The sequence below is a fragment of the Paralichthys olivaceus genome, chromosome 4, assembly GCF_024713975.1.
Source record: "Paralichthys olivaceus isolate ysfri-2021 chromosome 4, ASM2471397v2, whole genome shotgun sequence".
NCBI lineage: Eukaryota > Metazoa > Chordata > Actinopteri > Pleuronectiformes > Paralichthyidae > Paralichthys > Paralichthys olivaceus.
This window is the reverse complement of record NC_091096.1, coordinates 10,190,493-10,213,492: the sequence shown is the minus strand read 5'-3', so window position 1 is coordinate 10,213,492 and position 23,000 is coordinate 10,190,493. Positions and strand designations below refer to the sequence as shown.

The following is a 23,000-nucleotide window of genomic DNA, read 5'->3' as shown; positions in this document are numbered from 1 at the left end:
TGTAGTTAATTTGTTCTCATCACTCATCACGTCTTCCCAACAGGACATGCAGCCTTTGCCTGTTTGTGTGTCCCCACTAAAACCTTTGTCTGTTTACATGCATGAAGCTGATATCATAAGTAGGCCACTTGTTGGCTCAAATCCTGCGTCTGCACCTTGGCTCATGGACCAGAGACATGATTAATAACTCCAGTATTATATGGAGTTATTGCAACATCTGCTACAGATTTCACAGATGTGAAACAACAAAACAGATTCAAACAATAAGCCAAACACAAGTAACAACAAACGAGACACAGCGTGTGATGCAGGAAACAGAAAATCTGCACAGAGAAAGCAGAAATGTGAAAGAAAATATGAAATAACACTCTTTAGAAGAAAAAGTGAATAGGATGAGGTTGTAGTGTCCTACTGAAGAATTTTTTTTAATGAAATTTCAAGAAAAATGTCCATGAGAAAGTTGTATTATTACAAGAATAGAGTCATAATTTCATGACATTAAAGTTGTACTTTTATGACAATAAGGTCGTAATTGAGAAGAAAGTCTCATTGTTTCTTGAGAAACTAAGAAACCTCTTTGAATATCATGCAGATGTAACAGATGGTATTTAGTCGATCACCACCAAAAATGTCCTCCACCACAAAGGAGGCAATTTCCTCCAACTCAGGGTGGTTCTTTTTTTAGGAATAGACTCAGTTTCTTGCTGAGTAACTTAACAAGATGCTCCACATTCCTCATTTCAACACAGGCTACAGGCTGATCAAAAAATGGCATGGAGCCTAAAATTACAGCTTTATTCTCAAATGAGAACCAGCATCTTTTTTTCCTGACACTCTGTCATATAAGGAAGTAGGGGTTGATTGATAGAGTCGGTAGAACACGCTTTACAGTTCCTCTAAAATGAACGTGTTTCATAGTTTGACTTCGCCGTCCTTGATGTAACAAGCAGGAAGTTGTATTAGCCTCCACAGAGACCCACTTTTGGTCAGCATGTTACAAAATTAGTCACCTCTAGCAAAAGACAGTGTGACAGTGTGACACTTCAGCCCTGTCTCACCCGACTCAACTCTTTTAAGAGTCATCAGCTCAAAAGCAGCCGGGTAGCGCCGCAGAAGAGGGCAAGGCCGCTGGTTGAAACCCTCCTCTCATCTGTGAGATCCATGAGCACTTAAGTACAAACTAAATCCTTCCAGCCCCTTCACCCGAAAAAACTATCCAGCTGTGTAAATCCACAGACAACATGCAAACAGCTATGGCTCAGAAGGGTTGACTGGGAAAATGTGGCACGGCATTAGTTGCAGCACCAAAACACGACCACCCCCGGGGGTATAAACATGTGAGGGATGATGAGACAAGAGAGCTTGTAGATTACACTGATCCCTCACTACCACACAGAACGCCAAACCCGTGAAACTGTGAGACCCCCGTCATTAACAGGAGGTACCACACACAGCAGCTACAAGGAAACAAGGCTGTAGAAAACTTACAATAACTGAGACATGCATCCAATTTTGATTGGATATATAATAGTTTTTTTTCGAAACTGTAAAATGTTTAAAACTGTAATTTGTGGTGAACTTCACTTAACTTCTTATTAGGAAGCTTCACTTAGTACTCGTGAGGATTTACTTGTAACGATTACATTTGAGACGCTTCCTTTTACAACATTACCACAAATAAGCTCTAAAATGTAGAAACTGACCCATATGGACTTTGTGGGCCACTACCAATATGAGGAAATTAAAAAAATACAATACTGTCATTGCCAATATATATAAACTATAACTTTAGAAAAATAATTGGAAATGATTCCTCAGATGTCATTACCAAACCCCTATGATAAAAACAGTCTTGATGTTTTACAGTTTAACAATAAACTTTACTATAAATAATTAAAAATAAAACTGTATTGTATATTATTTTGTCTCGATTAAAATGACTTTTGCTTTTTGATAAATAAATTGCATGATTGACATAGCTCTTATCGAAATTGCTGTGCAACTTGATCACACAGACTCAGACACAGATGTTAGTAACATACCATGCGAGGCACTGATGACCTCACCATGACAAACAATTTGTGGTTATGTATGAACCTTCTCTAAGAAACAGGAAACTGCAGGGGTTCCTCCTACATTCAAAAGTAGAATCAGGGCGGACACACATTATGAATCCTGTATCTTTGTGCCTTGTTGCGTCACCCTGCCACATGTCCTCCCTACTCACTCCCCCTCTCACTTTACACTTTAACAACAGCAACATTAATCAGACGTTATGAGGATCTGTCACACAAACATCAAACGAACAAGACATGCGATCACAAGCAGACCCGACATCAACTGAGAGACTCACAGTCTCCACAACAAACACACATAATGGGTTTCATCCAACTGGTCTTTACAGTAGGGCAATCGTAATTACCTGTTACATGTCGCACACGTTTCCAGGACATTAAGTCACAACAACTACAAAGAATCTGGACTTATTGTTTCCTCACCTTTCTCTTCTCTTTCAGGTCGTACAAGGCCATTGTGGCAAATAGGGGCTCAATGTCGATCTCAAACCTGAGAAGAAAAAGGAAAAGAGTTCTTCAATAATAGCAAGAGAGACAAATTCCAAACATATTCAGTATCAACACTTAAATTCTTAGGTCCTACTGTCCTCAGATTCTATTCAATTTTAAATTCTATTCCTGTAGATTATTGTTATGATGGGAAGCAACAAAGATGGAGTGAAGTAAGTGATGACATGTTGGAACTGAGGGTAAAAGGATTCAGGGTGAATCTGCCAAACCACTGCAAGCTGAGAAACGTGTTCAACTCAAACATTGGTTCTGCTAGAAGGACGAGAGATCAAGAGTGAGCAGAGAGTTATATGTGTGTGTGTGTGTGTGTGTGTGTGTGTGTGTGTGTGTGTGTGTGTGTGTGTGAGTGAGTGAGTGAGTGAGAGAGAGAGAATGATAGATAGAAAATGAGAGCGAGGCTAAATCCCTCAGAGAGAGGGAGGAACAGCGAGAACAACAATCACTGCGCAGCACTCCTCCACCCTCCTACACTGCTCTGTCCGTCACATCTGCTTCATGCCATTTTCAAACAGCTACTCAGACTTTTAATTTATAAGCAGCTGTGACCTACAACAAGTTTCTCTATGTTAAATGCTAAGTTCATTTTCAAAAAACAAGTGGGGGGGTTTGATTCATTTCCATTCAGCACAACAAACTGATGGTTTCTGGGAGAAAACAGTGGGCAGTTGTTAAAATGACAGACCCTGTCTCCCTTCAACAAGATAACAAATATGTATGACATACTTGATGGCCTGGCATCGAACCAGGATGCGGTCTCCAGTGTGCTCCTTGGGGCAGTCTGGAATGGGCCGGATCTCCACTGCATCTTCCTGGAACACAGTTACATAAAAGGCTTTAAAACTATGTAAAAAGAAAAGGAGGAGTTGTTACTTTGGAATGAGACTCTGGAAGAAAACACAGGTTTTAAAGTTTGGGAGGAACTAAAGCTACAGAATAGAAAAATATACTTTTTGTACATCCATTCACGGGTAATAAAGAGCAATGTTCCCATGCGTTCTATTTCTATTCTATTTCTCTTTGCCCTCTTAATTTTGATTACATCTCTAGGTTTCCACAAAAGTTTTTCTAAATACTAACTTTGAATATGTGTGTACATTTTTCCTGTATTATCAAGACCTCTTTTAAAAAGCTGCAAAGAAAGAGAAATTAATCTGCAGATTATTTTCTTATGAATCCTTGATTTCACAGAATCAAAAGTGACATTATGAGAACTTACAACAATAAACCATGGCAATGTTTCAGATTTTATTTTTGTTACTTAAATTTATTTATTTAATAAATACCAATTATCAAAACAGTTCCAAGTATTATATTGGAAAGATGTATGTTAAGTAATGTGATGTGTATTCACTGTTGTCATATTTCTTTTATTCATAAACATTTCTCAATTCTCAAGTAAATTGAGTTTATCTTCTTGAAAAAACCTTACCCACATCCTTCCCCGCCATCACTTGTAAATTTGAGCATGTGAGAACCAGCTCTCCGTGTCTCACCTCATCAGCTGGTGGGTACAGTGCAAACAGCTCGGGGTGTCTGTTTCCCTGTCGCGAGTCCTGGTTGAAGCGGTCCAGCTCCTCGTGGCTGCTGAAGGCCAGCAGACCCTCCACTCTCTGATCGGGAGTCAAACACCGCAGATTGAAGTCCGAGGAGGTCAGCGTGCGGCCAGAGTCATCACTCAGCCCAGCCAGAGTCGGAGACTTGACCTGGGGCAAGGACAGAAAGAGAAGAGTAAGGGTTAAGGGTGGTTGGGGGGGGGAGGAGAGGACAGAAAGAAAAGGGTGAGTAATGAAATATGTGAGCGGGGGAGATTGAGCAATAGAAGAAAAACAAAGGATAAGGAAAAATAATGAGGACAGAATAGCCAATAGGGGGGGGGGGGGGTCATTAAGAGAGAAAACAAATGGAAATGGGCTCAGAGCAAAGAACAATATGAGTGGATATTTCATCTGTTTAAATAATATTACTTAAACTGAATTAATTGGTCTTCCAGAGAGATTTTTAATTCTCATCCTGACATCTATGAGTGTTTGACATTTGGTGGACCTTGAATTTAAAGGAGACATATTCTGCTCATGTTCAGATTCTCGAGTTTAATATGTGTTATTACTTGAAAAGGTTTACATGGTTTCCTCAGACTGTCCATTGCTGCAGGTCCTCATTTCAGTCTCTGTCTGAAGAGACAAGCCCCCCTCCTGATAAAGCCCTGTCTGCTCTGATCGGTCAACTGCTTCCAACTTGTGTATGTCGGCCTCCACTCATTTCTCTTTTCCTGGCTTTGTTAGAGGGTGTGGCAGACTAGCCACTAGTCATGCATGGTGCCATGTGACATCACGTTACCCTGGACTACAGACGCAGTATTTGAGGAGCTTCAGGAGCTGTGTTTTCTGTGCAGAAACACAAAAAACCTTACAAATGTTGGCCCTTGGTCCAGGTCTGTGCTCAAGTTCCTGCCATTCTAGTTCATCAATGGTTTTAAATCTCCCAGCATGTGTCTCCCACTGTTTGATCAAAATTCTAAATCTACCTTAACTATGATGCATTACAAACAATCAACAAAAGTTTCAGCTCTACACTTTTCTGAACAGTCTCAGCAGACAATGACAGTGTTTTACTGATCAAAGCTTACTCGTTGTAGAGATCGCAGCATATGTTCTTGTTATTGTTCGTGTTACAGAGAGCAAAGAGGTTTGAGTCTTTAAATAATAATGTTTGACATCTGCTCATATCTGGCACATGACTAATGTCAGACGGTTGTGTGCATTTTCCGTTTAACTTCCTTCCTTCTTTTTTATTATGAGGAAATAAGACCGCTGAATTTTGAGATGAAGCAGGGAGGCATGAGGTATGAGTATGAGGTATGAGTTACTCGTCACAAGCGATCGACACACTGTGTATTAACTGATTGAATTCTGTAATCGGAGATCTCCCAGCAGGCCGGTGGTTTGCCAGACAAAACTTGTAGCAGCGTAAAGTGCAAGGCTGACTCACTGACCCTGAGCTGTAATGGCCCTGGAAGACTAGCTGCATATTTTTGACATCGAGAGTCCTTCCAACAAACACAATGGCCTGTTGGACTAAACTGAGCAGCAGCATTAACTAGCACATCTAAAAGTTAATTTTAATTAAGTCATATTCGAATGTGCTCAAGTCTGTGAGATGCCATGAGAGGACAGTTTCTGAGAGTAAAAAAATCAAGCCTCAGAGACACTTGAAATATCTCTTCTATTGCAACTACTTCTGTTGCCCTGTTACCTGCTGTTTTCATGGATATACACAAAATGAAGCTAGGCAAAAGTTCAGTAAGGACGAAGGTCATCTAGCACATGCCTCCTAAGTTGCATGCACAGTCCCTGCTATCTCTGGGCTCCACCAGCTCATTCTTTCAAATCACAACCTGATACACTCGTCAGAGTCCAACAAACCGTCTTATCAGAAGCTCTTCATCAAAGAGTTCTGTGGTCAATTCCTCATTACCACCACCAGTGTCCAGGTTCTGGGGAGGAAGTATCATTCATACCCAAACTGCTAAGAACGGCTTCCATGGTGTTCTACTTAGCACCAAGGACTAAAAAGTCTACTCCTCTGTTCTCATAAATTTAATTTCATTCCTGTTTACTCATTTTCTTTCATATACCTGTTCATGTCTATTGATACCAGCAACTGCTACAACTCTGACTTCAATATCAACCTATCTGACTACTTGGGAATCCAGAGGAGGAGGAGGAGGAGGAGCAACAGTTTTGTCTTGTCTAGACAGAGAATTATCAGTAAATCAATTGAGTCATGTTTTAATCAAACAATCTTTACTTTCGTTTGTCTCAGTCTCTAAAATATGTGAAATAGCTGCTGTTCTCTTTCTCTGTATATTATTATAAACTGAATATTTGAGTTTTATACAAATCATCTACAGAAGTCCCCTGAGGCATTAGTAAATTATGATGGGTATTTCTGACCTCTGACCTCCTTAGGTTTTACAGATAAAAGAAAAATAATTTGCAGATTCACTGATAAGGAATATAATGTCTAAAACAGAACCCATTGAGTTATTAATAATTATTATAATAGTGTGAACAAACTGGAGCATCCTTTGTCCGTCACTGAGACCATATGAAATTAATCAGACTGAGCCACAGGGTAAGACATAACCTTGCTGCTCCCATCCTACGTCCCACCCTCTCTCCTTGTCTCTTTCACTCCCATCATCTATCACCCCAGCTCTGAAACCCCAGGCAAGGACTGACCAAGCGTCCACCACAGTGAAGCTTCCCCCTGTGGCAGCTCCACGGGACCATCACACCATGATCCCAGGGCTATTTCTAAAGCAAACCCTATTAAGCGCTGAAGAACAATACTGCTGTTCTTCTTCCCTGCTCCGTCACTCGCTTTCTGGCATGTTGATTATGGGAAGCCCACTGCGGCGGTAATAAGGGTCTTTTTGGTTCGAGTGATTAACCAGAACTGGCAAGGATGCGGCAACAGGAGGGAGAGGGGGCTGGCTGGTGATGAGAGATGGTTGGGTAACTAGCCCGAGGCTGGGAGTGGGACTGACAGACACTTGGATTGGCTGGGACTGCCCTACGCTGGCAGCTCGGGATTTGGCTGCTGAAAGACAAAGGAACTGAGAGAGAGAGCAGTGAGAGAGGATGGGAACTTGGCTCCAAATAGTGTCAGTGCAGGAATTCCTAATGAAAGCTGAACTATTGATTCTTAAATATGTTTATAGTAGGAGAGCAAAAACATGACATACCATATGTTTAACCACAACATTCCTCTTACTATCAAAGGAAAGCACATAGAAGTGTTGGGGTTTGCATATTCAGGTTTTGTTTTGTGCAACCCATGCTCAGTCGGGGCCACTGCCGCACTGGAATGAGTGACAGGAATAACAAAACTCTGTTGTGTTCAATGTGTTTAAAGAACCCCCCACCCACATCCCGCTCTCACACCCCTCCCTCACATTTCACATTCAGTAGTGCCGCCAGTGATCAGTATGGACAACAATACTGCCTGCATTAAAATGTCTTCCCTTACAAAAGAAAGAAAAAAGGAACAAGTGAATTCCTAAGAAGCAAATAAAACATCCCTCGGCCCAATTTAAATATCGCTCTTAGGAAACACACTTAATAGTTATAAAAATACAAAAACAACAGCAATTACAATAACAGAAATAATGATATCATAATAACAGCTTGTTTTCAACTCGTATTCTCAAGCCAGAAATAGGGAGTGGTTGTAGAAGGAACATGCTACCCTGGTTTTCAGTTTGGAACTTCTCTGGTCTAGTTAAACAGTTCTGATACACTACAACAGTAGTGACACAGAATTACTAAAGAAGAAGAAAAGTTGCACAGGGCTGGTTTTGAAAAGGGTTTTCTCAAGAAGTCAAATGCTCCTTTATTGAGTAAGAGCGATTGATGGTTAAGACACCGGCTTGTATGTATAATGGGAACTTTTCTGTGCTCATGTTAAGAGATTCAGGTTTGAATAAGGATATTAGTAGGGGTTTCTTTTTTTGGTTCATTTATTAAAGTTTTTTTTGTTTGAAATTGATCAATTCAGAGGGTGACTGTGGGTGTTAAAAGGCATAATCGACTTTCTTGGTGTCTCCTACCGTTTTCTGTTGGTCTTCAGACTGCACATCGGACTCAAAGGTCTGTTTCCGAAGGAGTTTGTGCAGGCCAGCTCGCTCCGAGTACGCACCCCAACCATCCCCCTGGCACCTTCACACACACACACACACATACACAGACACACAGACACACACACACACACACACACACACACACACACACACACACACACACACACACACACACACACACACACACACACACAACAGAAAAGACATGCATGGTCACAACTGATACAATTCTGCACTTCTAATTAATCTAGATAACACAAACAGTGTGTGTTACGCAACAGGTCAGTGTGTGTGTAACGTATGTGGGTGTAGGTGGGAGAAGAGACAGATAAACCAGGCACAACAAAGCATCAGACAGACAATCTGGGTATAACGTTTATCAGGCGCTCTCAGGCCTTTTGTTTCCTGTTTCACAGACACCAGACACAGACAGTTGGCACCCGTTATTCACTGTAACATCTAAAACAGCTCACACACCAGATGGAGTGTTATTGTTTCGGATTTTGGGTCTTTGGTTAAAACAGTGCAGCTATTAACAAGAGGTAGGAAGTTTTTTTGTTTTAAGGTATCTATCCTGGTATCTAAAGGTTGCTGCAGGGGGGAGCTTTACCTTCGAGACACAACAAGCCATGGCTGGGTGTAACTTTTCACGCAGTCTCGGACATGGGGCTCCAACTCCACTCTACAAGGACAAGGACAATGATTAGAGTTTGCAGATATGTGCACGGGTGCAGACATGCAAGGAAACATTCACAGACAGCTGAAAACTTTACATTCCTCTCCCTTCATAATCTGTGCTTCATGGTCAAAGTAAATGTTCTGAATAAGTTTAGTAACAGACATTGACAGAATAGATGGACAATGATCATGAACATTCAGATAAACTCGTGATATTGCCTTGGTTTCCATGCAGTTACATGGGTTTTCTTCATATCTTTTAATCACAAGGAGCACATCACAAGATTCTGTGGCTCTGAACATTGAGATGTTTGCACTGACACTGACATTAAGCTGTCTGAAGAAAAGCACACTTTTGTACAGTGTTTGCACTATTTTACTCCACAGTCCAGTTTCTTATGATCTTCAACTCACCCATCTTCAGGAACAGAGAATCTGACGGTGCGACACTCCTTCTCCACCTGCTCCACTTTCAGGTCATCCTCGGGGAAGTCTCCGAGTTCTTGCATCAGGTCAGAGTCTCCACTTCGTAGCTGTGACATCAGGAACTCCTCCAGGTCCAGGGGCTCCACCGCTTCATACGACTGGGGCTGAAGAATCAATGAGTGATGGAGGATGGAAAAAGATGGAAAGAAGTGTTAGAAAACGTAGTATCCGAATAAAGAATACAGAAGGGTTTATGATTAGAGTGGCATAAGCAAAATTAAATGTTGAAGTAACACAATCAAGTTATCATTTATGAAAAGCTACAGGCCGACTGATGCATGAGGAAAAAGAAAACATGAGATATGACATTGGCTGAAACCTGATGAATCATGATTATTTTCTAACACCTCATACCTGTCAAGGAACAAAAGATTTTTTTGCACATGCATAAATAGAAACTGGAACACACTGGCCTGTATGAGAAAGCCAAGCTTTTTTCTTTTTTTTTTATTTCCCTTGATGAACCTATTTTTAGACATCCCACACACCAGAGCCAAAGCATCAAAGAAAGAGGATGTAATCACTTTTATGTACAGTACAAAATGGGCTGAAATTTTTGTATGGGCCTTTAAATGAGAACAGATTGTTAAAATCATTCACACTAAATGAAACAATTTCCAACAAATTTCAACTTGAGCTTAAAGAGGATAAATTGAAAAGATCCTTTTGTGATACAAACATTACTGATGAGATAACACACATCTCTTTGTGGTGCACTGCTGGCTGTGGTTATATAAGTGGGACCTGCATAGACCAGGTGTTTCTGTGACATGTGGCAACAAACACGGCTGAGCTCCAATTTGATTACAGTCTGCAGGCTGATGTAGGTACAAGGTTGGAAATAAACCTTCACCACAATATCATTAAGAGGGAATTCAATAATCTATCAAATAATTCCACACAGTTCTGTCTGTCTGTCAGTAGCTTGCAAATCTCGAGAACTGTTAATCTTTTTGGCTTTAAGGGGCCAAGGAAGTGCAGAATCATATTTGGTTCGATTTGGAAACAGTATATATTAAATATTAATAAACTTTGAAAATACAGGTGAGACTTCATCACGACAACTTGATTCTCCAGTTCAGAGTTTTAGCGTACTGGTGGAACAGCTTCAGGACTCTATGGACTGAATCCTGCAGCCTGTTTCTACAGTTTCAGAGAGAAAGCTGCAACCAGCATTACCACAGCCCATTCCAAACAGGCAGGTTTAGAACTGGCACTGCACTAGTTGCTCTGAATAAAATAATCTTTCCCCTCAAAGTGTTTCAACATGTAAAATGCACAGTGTTCTGCACTATCTGCACTATCCAGACAGAATATTTAAGCTTTTAATGCTGCTCACTCTTGCACATTCAAGGAATTTGCATGACAATCAGGTAAAGTGTGAAAGAGTGAGAGAGAGTTTATGTGTGTATATACAGAAGAGCGAAGAAAAACACAGAGCCACGCTCACAAACAATATGTACACACACAAAAGAGGTAACTGCAGCAACGACATGAGTCACTGCTCTACTCAACATTTGAGAGCAGAGCAAATTCCATCTGCCTTCAGACATGTTTTTGCACATCGATCCACCCCGAAGGATATTTTCTTCTCTGTGGAGCACTCAAGAGTAAATTCTACCATATGGGTTTGTATTAAATGCTTTTGAATGCAACCCAAGCAGGAAGAAGAATCGCAGCCAGACAGACGGAACAACTGAATCATTATTATTTTAAATGACAGGCCTTTTGATGAAACCTTCAGCGCCTGTTTCCGAGGAGGATGTGTCAACCTCGACAGTGGTTGCAGTCTCTACAGTCTCCTCATGTGCATCTCTGCCTCCAAGTTCAAACAATCATTGTTGCATGGCCTCTTTTTCTTGTTTAGTATGGAGGCTAACAAATACAAATTAATGCAAATCTATGCATGCCTGTGATCATCGCCTGCTGCTCTGTGGAGTCCTGAGAGGAGCTCCCAAGAAACTACAGCCCTCTGCTGCTTTTGCAGCCATTTATGAGAATGAAGATTCATTTTGAAAGTGCTGAGAGTCTACATCTCACCAAACTCAAGCTCTCACGATTTAAAAGAAATTACACATTTTGTATTTACATATTTTATTTTTTTAAAGTCTAGTTACTAGTGGAGGTTGTTTTATTTAAAAACCATCTCTCTAAACAGTCACTGTTCTCAATGTGTATCACCAAAAACAACCTGGGAGATAAGACAGACATAATGACGAACAATGTTTTTACAAAATACAGCCACATTAGAGATGAATAATGCTATTTAAACATATATAAAGCATTCAAATAATCTCATTCTATAGTTTCAGAAAATGTGAGCATGTTCGTATGAAAGTTGTACACTTACCCTGCTGAAAACGGAAAACTACAAAAAAAAAAAGGAAGTGCACAAAATGGCGCACTCCGGATACGGGGAGCCTACGGTGTGTACCTCCTGACTCTGAATTAAACTAAGCCACGGTGCAGTGAACAGATCCTCTTCAGATTGATCCTCATATTCCTCGAAGTTGAGAACTCTCAGTAGATGTGAGAGGCATTTCCAAAAGTGGAAGAGATGTTCGTATCCAGTCAAAATGAATATGGAAGCTGAGCCTAACTGTTTGAACCTGCAAACGTGTTTTGACAGCGATTTGGAGCTTTCAGGCAAAGCGTCTTGCAGCTTAGAGTCGACAACGACGAGGCATCAAAAGGAAGTGACATTATCGAGGCGTCCCTCCATCAAACGGTGTTTCAACAGACAGGAAGAGAAACTAGACACACACACACACACACACACACACACACACACACACACACACACACACACACACACACACACACGCACACACGCACGCACGCACACACACCCACGTGCATGCTGCTTATACACACACAGGCCCTGCACACATTCATAAAAACACATGCAGCTTTTCTCTTAATCTCTCAATTTGTACATGAACCCTTCAACAGAAAACACTGATCAGCCAACATTCATCATTTCAGGCATCAAAAGCAGCAGCCGGGTAAGAAGGGGTGAATTGTGACACAACCAACGAATCCACATCACAACTGCAACAACAAACATCCATCCTTCCTCTCAACAAACATCCCAACCCTCATCCCCGTGCTAGACTCAACTGCTGAATAATGGGAAACTATCATCCCGGAGATTATAGTATTAAAACCCCTCTCCCGCATCCCAAATCCGGCCATATTGAAGATTTGCCCGTGTAAGCTGCAAGGTACGCAGGCCCCATTCAGTGCCTGTCAGTGGCCAAGGAACTGACCCATTTCCCAAGCAAGCGTGTTGCATGCTGAACACTGGTGTGGGCCCCAGTAAACCCTGTCATCTGATGGGTTCAAGGATCATCACAGAGAAAGTATGAAAGGGTTTCAGCCCAGTCACTCATGCACGCAGATATTGTCAGGAGACATAGTGCCTACAAGTGCTTTAGAAAAGAAAACTCCAGAAAAGCAGACTACAGAAGAAATGTGAAGAAAAGACATAAATAGAAAAAAAAAAAGCAGGAGGAGTGAAAGATATCTGAATCCGAGCGACAGCGGTTCAGAGGGTACTGCAGAGAGTGTAGCAGGAACAAATCCCTGCACAGGATTACTGTGCATCATTCTGCCTGCTTGCTTGAGAGAGCAGGAATCACTCTGGTTTCCTGCTCGGCTTCAACTAAAGTGGCAAGAAAACAACCTGTCATGGTGTCGTTCAGTCCTCTACAAAAACCTAATGGATCACTTATTACAAGGGGAAGAAACATTCTTCCTGAAAATACTCAGCCCTTTTGCAGAAATGCAGACGGCTGTTTTTTGGGTTTTTTTGCCCATGCGGTAACTTATACTAAAGCACAATTATTCAAATTCTAATCGTCAGGACTGGACGCTACACTGAGTCAAACCTTCTCAGTGCTAATGACAGTTAAGAGGATGTGAGGAAGATGGGCTTATAGGTCTGTGCTGGTCTAAGCACAAACACTACAGATGTGTGAGGGCAGCATTAGAGAAAACCGCTAAGCTTCCGGCCACAGGAATTCTCCTCAACTTGCATGACATCACAAGTATCAAGTGCAGTCACATTATAGGTGCATTCATTTTTAGTCTGCTGATCTTTTTTAAACACACTTATTCATTTTCACATTAAAGCCCCGACAAGGAAGTTTTCATTTTTGTTGGTTTTTGTGCCTCGGTGGACAAAAGCTGTTTGTCTCAGCATCGAAACAACACGTTTATGACAACGGCTGTGTACACCAGCGACAAATACTGATTCTGTAGTTCTTGGTTCTGCATACTGAATCGACCATCGCTGAACTTTGAATAAACAGGTGAACAGCTCTCTGTGCAGCTTCAGGGTTCTGTTGACTGAGTCCAGCTACCGGTCTTGACTCGCCACAGCTCAATTATTAGAGGTCTTTTTGACAGTTTCAGAAGAAAAGGGACAGCCAGCATCACCACAAGCCAAGTAAACAGCCCATTCTAAAACAAGCAGGTTTAGTTTGATAGACGATGTGATAAACACCTGCTGGAGGGAAATGACTAAATATAATGATTTTTTTATTTGAAAGAAAGAAAGCTCACCACAGTGAGGCAAACTGAGGCTGAAGCATTGGAGTTGGACCGACTGTGATAAACGCCAGGGTTCCCATACTGTCTCCTGATTTCTGCAGAGGAGTGCCTGGAACAAAACATGGAAACAAACAAAATCATTAGTTTAAAAAGGCAGAAAATAATAGTGACCACAAGTAAACCATAAAAACCATTAAACCAACTCACACCACCTCATGTAAAAGCCATAACAGCTGCCCAATTCCACCAACATTCACTGTGTATCTTAACAAGAGATGCAACAGCAAATTTAGCCATTGTCCTTACTTGCATTAGCATGGATTGGTCAGCCATGATGATTCCATTCATGCTATTGTTCAGTCTATACAGAAGCACATCTCTGCTGGCTGTGTAAAGGCTTTGTCTTGTTGGTAGCCATACAGGCAGCAGAATAAATATGGTGTCCTGATATAAGGGTCAGACCGAGCAGGAAATCAACATGACATAGGAATGGAGTTGTACTCAAATATGTTGGGTGTAAAAGAGGTTGTAGTATGTGTGTGTGTGATTGTGTGTGATTGCGTGTGTGTGTGTGTTTGAGCAGCTCCAAAAAGGAGGGAGTTGTTGCATAAATTGCATCTCCATGAGACACCGAGCTAATTTGTAATTAATCCACCATATCATTTAAGCCCAACCACTGAACCAGGCACAATAACTGCTTTATTCTTTGCAGCTTCATTAATGAAAGGCCAGTTTTGCTACATAAGGAGAACTGTGTGTTTAGTTGGTGCGTCATTCAAGTTTTTCTTTAGCGATGTTTCAAACGGTCTTGTTTTTGAATGTATTTTTGAGTGACAGGAAGAGTATATTGCAACACTGCCACTCACGGAGTTACAGGGCATAGGCTTCAGCAAATGGGTCACATTCCCCTCTGCTTTCCCTGTGGTCACTCTCATGGGTTCATTAAGTCTCCTCGGCCATTGTTGCAACAGCCCTGTTACTAATTACCACGGCAAAGTCATAAACACCAATGCAATGGAGGAATGCAGCATGTGAGAGCCACTGAGGCTGCAGAGTCACAGAGCAAGTCAAATCTTTTAGACAGCTCCATGGAAACAACTGGAAACTAATACAAGTAATATTCTACATCAGAGAGCCAGGTTGTTTTTCAAGAATCAAAAAGAAGATGCACCCATCGATGCATTTCTGACAATACACAGTTGACTTTTTAAAGGCTTTAATAAAAACAACATATTCCAAACACACTGTTTACAACACGTTCCCCTCCCTCCCTCCTGTCAGTCATGGAACATGCTGATTCAACACAATAACTGCATGCCAGGGAGGGTTAAGGCATGGGTGTGAGGACTGTATACAAATGTACTAAAAGAGCAAAGTCCAGCAGTGCAGCATTTTATTTAAACTCAGCTCGGTGTCACAGAAGATAAAACTGTACTTCAAAGATTCAATTATTTGGATCTGCACCAACTTGCACACAATCATAAATATCCCTCCTCTAAACATGCCTGATCTTTCTGCATGAAGACCCATGAATATTCCCTGGGAAACAGTGAAAACTTTGAAAAGTCAACTGAGTTTTTTCCCTGTCACATACTGCATCCTTCAAAAGGAGTTTCGTAGTAATCTGACCTGTAGTTTTTGCATAATCCTGACAAACAAACAAGCAGATGGACAAAAACATAACCTCATTGGCAGAGGAAACAATGCATACTACAAACATTTTACAAACTTAATCAAAGAATGCATATATCACCTCACATACTGATTATCCACAATCATTATGCACACACACACATATGGTCATGTGATCAACTTTTACTCTTTTATTGCGACAACTGGGGCGTTGTGCAATTCACATTTGTGTGAAAGTCACATTTATCAGAGTGATCAAAGTTATTTTTGACCCTTATTCAGCTCAGACGTCGGCCTAGAGCTAAAAGTATACAAAGGTGCAAACACACACAGATAGTATCTTACAAATATTCACACTTGAAAGCTGCTCAGCACAACCACAAACCTGTCTTTACTTCTAAGCAGGTTTGCGCACCGGAGTGCTTGTCCCTTGCACAACAGCAGTTGTTGAGGGATCTCGTAAAAACGTCCCACCTTGCACCCACACAACTTAAATCAAATTTTTTCCACAACTAATGTGAGCAAGAAATGTTCTGTCACTCGTCTTTGCTATGGCGTGTGTCAAATCACATGAAGTCGGTGGAGCTCAAAGCAGGTAAGAAGCTGAAGCTTCAAGTCAACACAAGGAATGACACTCCTCACTGATCCACCTACACAAGTATGGGGGGGGTGTAGTTGATGAACAGAGTTATGACTTCTGGATCAGACGTCTCCTCTTCAGTGAAATAGGTAACTGCTGAGATTTATGTATATTACTACTCTAAGACCTTTAAATAGCCGGTACTCAAGAAACAAATCCGGGTCTTTATAGGAGAAGTCTCTGCAAGAAAACAAAAAACAGGAATAAAAAAAAATCTGAGCAAACAAGAATGCCATTTTTGGCCCAGGGGCAGATTGCTTGGTGGGTGTATTAAACGTCTACCCAAGGCAATTAAAACCCTGTAAAACCTTCTCATAACTTCACTTCTGAAGAAACGTGCACTACCCTGTGTGCACAGTGAGCCCTCCCTCTACATCTTTCACTAGAGACAAAGGTGACACATGCCAACTCATACTACCACAGAGCATGCACTGTATATGCAGAATCATTTTCATACATGCACTGTCATGAACAGGCACATGTGGGATTGCTTACTTGCATACAGTGACACACATTCAGGGCCTATCTATAAAAAGACAGAGCGAGTAAAACAGTAATCAGCTCCTACCAGCAGAGCCAAGCAAGCAGGGCATTATTTCACCACTAGTAGACAAACAGCTTGTCATGGCAGACAGCATCTGTCATTATCTTTAACAGGCCTGTGTCTTGGCTTCCTTTTGTAGCATAAGTCCAAAGCTGCTCTCATCAGGAAGACAGAAATCAGGGATTTGGATTTTTTGGTCATTTGGGGCAAAATAATACGAAAAGCAGCTTGTGCCATAAGCCTAACAGAAACTGATGTCTTGATCGTTACTTTTTTACTGAAACCACCAGGACACAAGGGCTGAAAAAGTGATGAATTATTGTGATGGGTCAACCCAGAGACACAAGGGGGACAAATACTTGCCTCTCAGCAAAACCTGGGATGCTTATAGTTGGCATGTGACAACATTGGTTTTAAAAAAGGGGGTTCATAGGAATAGTTACACCACTTTTGATAAACTGAGACTGACCCTGCCTGCAAAAAAAGGCAGGCATTGAATTGGACAGCTTTGTTTTTAAAGGCAGCTTCTGAGGTTTTGGAGATACCTCAGGAAACTGGGCTTTAGGTCTGAGATCTCTGAGATTGACCATTGTGGCATTTCCCCACATTATCCACAACAGCAGGTATTTCCAATACCAAATATTGGCCGATGTATTTTTTTTTTTTTAAATGGCAGATATTCCTTCATGACAAAAAATGTATTTGAGGTTTGATAGAAGGAGAATAATGTTTACTCTAAAATAAAAGTTGTTATTTTGCCCAATACCAGCAAACATAAGCACAAATACAAACATGTCAGCCAACCAATACATTGGTCAGACTCATAACGTTGACACACTCAGGGTTCAGACAGTATATAAATAGAGGGTGGTTTCAAGCAGAGTAAGGAAAATAAATACTGTGGCAAACTGGAGCAGAGCGATCACAGAACAATCTCACTGTGATAATATCTAGTTATGTCAGAGAGAGGCAGTCATTGTCAGTGCAGCCTCTGTAATCACAGTACCACCTCAGTCACGTCGAGGATCCATCTTCATCACAACTTGCACGAACAATGTTCTCAGATAAAAAACTTAGCCCAACTATGCACTAAACATTTGTATGATTTGATGAACAACACAATACAAAAATCATGAAACAGTATCTCGCATCACTTAAATACACTTTGAGTTACTGCTCCATGGTTTCTGAATGACGTTGGGGGGAGAAACAGAATCTCACCACTTTTACAATACCCGTGCATGTTGCCACAGTGCCCGATTGTCTCTATGTAACCTGAGATCTCTAAGTAACAGGATTTCTAGTGTGCATGTAAACATACCGAGTGTCACATTGAAACAAGCTTTCAGGCTTTGAGATCAGGCTCAACCACAGAAAATCAACTGTCAATTATCAATAGAATATTCCCTATTCAGGATGGAACCTTTGAATTGTTATTACGAAACAACAAAAAGCCTGTGAACTTAATTACCAGTTTCCTTCCATGAGATATAATTAGAATGTATAATCCGCACTGATGACGATGGCACCATGGCACAGCTGCTCGCCGGAAAATCCCTAAAACTATGTTACCACAGAGCAACGCTGATTTGAGAGAAACACCTAAGATCAACCAAACAGTTATCGTTACAAGTTGTTCAACACTGGAATATTAATGACTCCATTCACAGATATATGATTTTGTCACTGAGAAGGAAGGCAGTGTTCATGTTTTATCATTAGACATCAGATATGTTTCTGATTTGTCCGTAATGTTTTTTTACACAAGTGAGAGTGTTGCTGCCATCTGCTTTATGATCCTGCAGCATTATTTGCTTGTTTTAGGAGGAAGTATTACTCAGAAGCTTCACAAACACTGGGTCTTTTTCTGAGAGGTCTCCAGACTCACACCCAAGTTAAGAAATCTCACTGTGGGCTCCAGAGTGGAAAACTCTTTATCTTTCCCCTCCCTAAAGAAAACGTTTGGTCGCTTTCTGTTACATCATGCAGTCTGCAGCAGGCCTGCACTTGCTGTGTGTGCATATGGTGTGTTCCTGTCAGCGTTTCTGAAATCATTGGCCAAGCATTCCTCTAATAGAGTCCGGCTCTAGAACTATACTATAGCTGCTTCTTGAGGATACAGATCTGATTATTGGACCAAATCTATACCTATACTCGTGACTATTTGTATGTGCGTACTCTGCAAGATATGACTCCCACCAGCCCCGCAGTTAGTCCACAATTATCCCCTTTGTCATCATCATTATCAAGTCAATACAGAACAGATGTGGGTGGCACCTTCAGCTTGTATTAAAGCCCTCTCCCTCCTGCCGGGGGTGTCTTCTCCTTCATCTGAGCCAAAGTAGGAAACGCAGGAAAACAGAGAGCGGAGTGGTGTGTACACGACAAGAGGGGGAAAACAGACCAAAGGGATGCCCCCGCTGTGCGTCTCATACTATCATATGTCTCCAGACTTAATGGGTCTCACTGCTATCAGCACCATCACAGCTCGGCTTCCTGTCAGAGGCAGGCACGCACAAACACTGCAGAGATTTGGCACGACTTTGGGTCAGGGACAGCTCTGAGCGAGAAACAGTGGCCAGGGAGAAAAGTTAGAATTGAGTTTGAATGACTTAACCACAGGGGAGGGTCATTCATCATAAGTGTTTTTAGGTTGGCGTGCGTCTATTTGACACCCATGCTCGACGGCCCACCAACGGCCATGAGGGTTAACAGATGTCATGAACAAGAGCCCAGAGGAAATCAGATGCAACCCAATCCAGACCCCCCCCCCCCCCACCCGCTTAAGAGCAATGAGCAACGGAGGCCCCACATCCACAGCTGTCCTCACACCTGTTCCCATATGCCAGCAAAGAAACTTCACTTTCAGGGGTCGGATAATAAGTGTTTCAGTGCTACGCTATGAAGAAACACACGCTTCCTGATTTTAAACTGCCATGAGTAAAAAAAGTGAAGTGAAACCAGAGGCAGTGTCCAGAGAGTGCAGGATTTCCTCCACACGCGTCCGATAGAGAGAGAGATAGAGAGGAACTACACGAGAAGATATAGGATTTTAATGGTTGAACAAATGAACTTTACTTCTCCAACAAATATTTGTAGGCATCTTTACAAATAATTGTTGTATCGGTCTGTGAGGCAATAAACAGGTTTCTCAGCCTGCTACAGAACCTACTGCATTCATGACTTTTAACATGTGACCAACGTTCCTCTTTGTCCAAGTGGTTTGTTTGTGTCGTGGGCTTTTGTTGCCATTATTTTCTTAGTTGTTCCTCTTTACATTTTACATGATTTGATAGGCTTTTGGTTACCAATGCATCCACAACTTTAACCACATGTCTTTAATGGTACGGATATGGATATTTACGGAGGTCTACTGGAGGCCCAGGGTCTAAGAGATTGACGCAAATAATCAGAGTATCAGAGAGTTCGTCCAGAGACTTGTGTTGCAGGTCATTCCCGTTGTCTCTTGCCTCATTTCCTGTCACCACCCTGCTGCCTGCTTTCATAATAATGGACAAGAAGCTTCATTCATTCAAAGTCTCACATATAAAAGTGCCGATTGTCTGATCTGTCCCAAAATAACCCACCTCTGAGTAAATGGACTGCATTTATATAGCACTTTGACAGTTTTATTGACCACTTTAAGTGCTCTACATTGCAAGTCACATTCACCCATTCATGCTCACATTTGCGCTTCTATTAACAAATGCAGACTGCAGGAGCCAGGAATCAAACCACTGACCTTCTGGTAAGTGGAAGATCTGCTCTACCTCCTGAGCTCAGAACCTCACCTAGTCTGGAATTTTGTTACTTTCAAATTGCTTTATATAATATGATATTCATTTAATAGAATAGTGTTAGAAATACAATGATTTAATATTTGGTAATTAACAGATTCTTCTCAGTAGAACTGTCTCCTGCGTCAGTACTGACATGCTGTGCTGGTCCACACTGTGAAACTACACATTCCACAACACAACATTACAGCATCGTCCTGCTGCCTCATCACTGGCTTCAGGCTCTGACCCAAGATCCCTCAGCGGCTGAGATCAGCTCAGCACAGCACAGCAAGTATCCACGATTTCTCTTACCTCTCAGAAACCAGAGTTTGTTACTTCTACTGTGGAAGCTTCTCATCTGTAACCTTGTCTAGATAAAGTCGTATTATTATTACCATCTATTATCATTGTTTTTCACTCTCATTCAGATCCAAAAGACAATAAATAGAAGGATAGATAGATAGATAGAAGTATAGACATACGGATGGGCGGACGGACAGATAGATAGGTAGACAGATGGATAGACAGATAGACAGATAAATAGATTGACAGATCGATAGACAGACAGACAGATAGATAGATAGATAGACAGACAGATCAATAAACAGAACAAAAAATAGACAGACCTATAGACAGATAGATAGATAGATAGATTATCTATGCTGTTTTAGGCTATTAAACAAATATGAGGGTAAACCATAGACTGTATATAAAGAGGGGTACACGTAGGGTTGTGCAATATGACCAAATATAATGTCAAGATGAAAACTGTCATATCAGTCGACATCAATGATTATCATGATAATTGTCACATTTCTTTTTTAAACATTTTCCACACCTGAAGCTGAAGAATGAAGGATTATACCTCCTGACTGTGCCAGCACAATGTGTACACATTATCCATATATGTATAGTGGACTTCTGTTATATTGTTATTGATGAAAAAGATTTTGCTGTAATTATTGATAATGTTTTTATACCAGCCCTAGGTTAACTATTTTCCTCCTCATGATCTCACGTCCTCAGTTTGACCAAAACAAATCACCACCTCTGCCCTCCCCCACTTCAGTGTGAATGAACTCCAATACACGTATGTTATGTTATCTCACTCTCTGCAACAAGACACAGAGTTTGACCTGCCGTTACACGAGTCGCTCTGGAGACACTTTTATATGCCTGTGTCGTCAAATTAGTGTATTTGTTGTAATGAGTCGCACTATGCAAGAGTCATGGTGCACACAATAGACTTCCATGTGCACACTTCCTCCACACCTGGCCACAGTCACAGCAGGAACTATGACCACATCTCCTCTTTTATAGCAGCTCTATGGACTCGTCAGAGCTTGCACATCACAGGAAAGGATCATATTAGAAACACTACATATAGAATCAGCATCCTCACGAGGAGGAAGTGGAACAGTTAGCACCGTTTTGTCAGCTTTGTGTGGGACGTTCAGGCTTCATTCTCCACTTCAATGGATTAGTTAATGAAAATAATAAGGGCTGCCGATCGTAAAGCTGCGCATGCAGAAAATCACAACCAAATTCAGCTCCAAAAAAAAGTGGTGTGTATTTTTAAAGTAACTTTCACCAGATTTACAGTAATGAATGGGAACTTTGTCATATTTGAAAATATATTGACAGTAATGTCAATGTCAAATGTAAATATTAGATTTAAAGGTACAGTGTGTAGAATTTAGTGATATCTAGTGTTGGAATCACATGTTGCAGCTGAACACCTCTCATCTCACCCTCTCCTTCCAAACATGAAAAAGAACCTGTGGTAGCCTTTAGTTGTCATAAAAACTCAAAAGGTGTTTAGTTTGTCCAGTCTGGACTACTGTAAAAAAACATGGCGGCCTCCGTAGAGAGGGTCCCCTCGATGTAAATATAAAGTATTTGAATATAAAGGGTCTTTTCTGGGGTAAAGAAAACTACAATTCATACAATTTAGATGAAATTAACAAGTGAAAACATCATGAGAATTATTCTACATTAAATTTCTGCCAATAGATCCCTTTCACCTAAATCTTACACACTGGACCTTTAAACCTGAATGTTGAATCTAAACATTGAATCTAAATGTTAAATGCATTTGTGATATCTAAATGTTAAACCTATATCTAATTGTTAAATGTCAATGTTAAATGTTGATTCCAAATGTTAAATCTGAATGTTACATCTTCATGTTAAATGTAAAGTGCAGCTTTATTATCATTGCCCCATAAAATAATGAGCCAATGTGGGAGAAACTGACATATGATTTACCACATGGACATATGAACTGTAATAAGTGCATATGTAATATGTAAAGTAATAGTACACATGTGCTGTTATAGTACACATGTGCTGTAATCGTCCATATGTCTGCTGTAAAGTCAAAGTTGACTGCTCTTGGTTTTCCAGTGAACTAACCTGCAGCATTAACATTCACAACATGTGGCTGCCTGCTCCAACTCAG

The 23,000-nt window shown here is 41.0% G+C and overlaps 1 protein-coding gene across 2 annotated transcripts in view; it reads right to left on the bottom strand.

The window, feature by feature from the left end:
• Positions 1 to 23,000, bottom strand: part of dock8 (dedicator of cytokinesis 8) — a 54,945-nt gene that overhangs the window by 31,361 nt on the left and 584 nt on the right. Inside the window, exons 2-8 of one of the 2 annotated variants that reach the window (XM_069523639.1) lie at positions 13,957 to 14,053; positions 9,319 to 9,494; positions 8,837 to 8,908; positions 8,197 to 8,305; positions 4,079 to 4,288; positions 3,309 to 3,394; positions 2,499 to 2,565 (exon numbers count right to left, since the gene is read on the bottom strand). In XM_069523639.1, the coding sequence (XP_069379740.1) occupies positions 2,499 to 2,565; positions 3,309 to 3,394; positions 4,079 to 4,288; positions 8,197 to 8,305; positions 8,837 to 8,908; positions 9,319 to 9,494; positions 13,957 to 14,053 (817 nt within the window). Of the gene's footprint in view, positions 1 to 2,498; positions 2,566 to 3,308; positions 3,395 to 4,078; positions 4,289 to 8,196; positions 8,306 to 8,836; positions 8,909 to 9,318; positions 9,495 to 11,740; positions 12,155 to 13,956; positions 14,054 to 23,000 lie in introns of those variants that run through there. The other variant, XM_069523640.1, reaches the window with a different exon arrangement.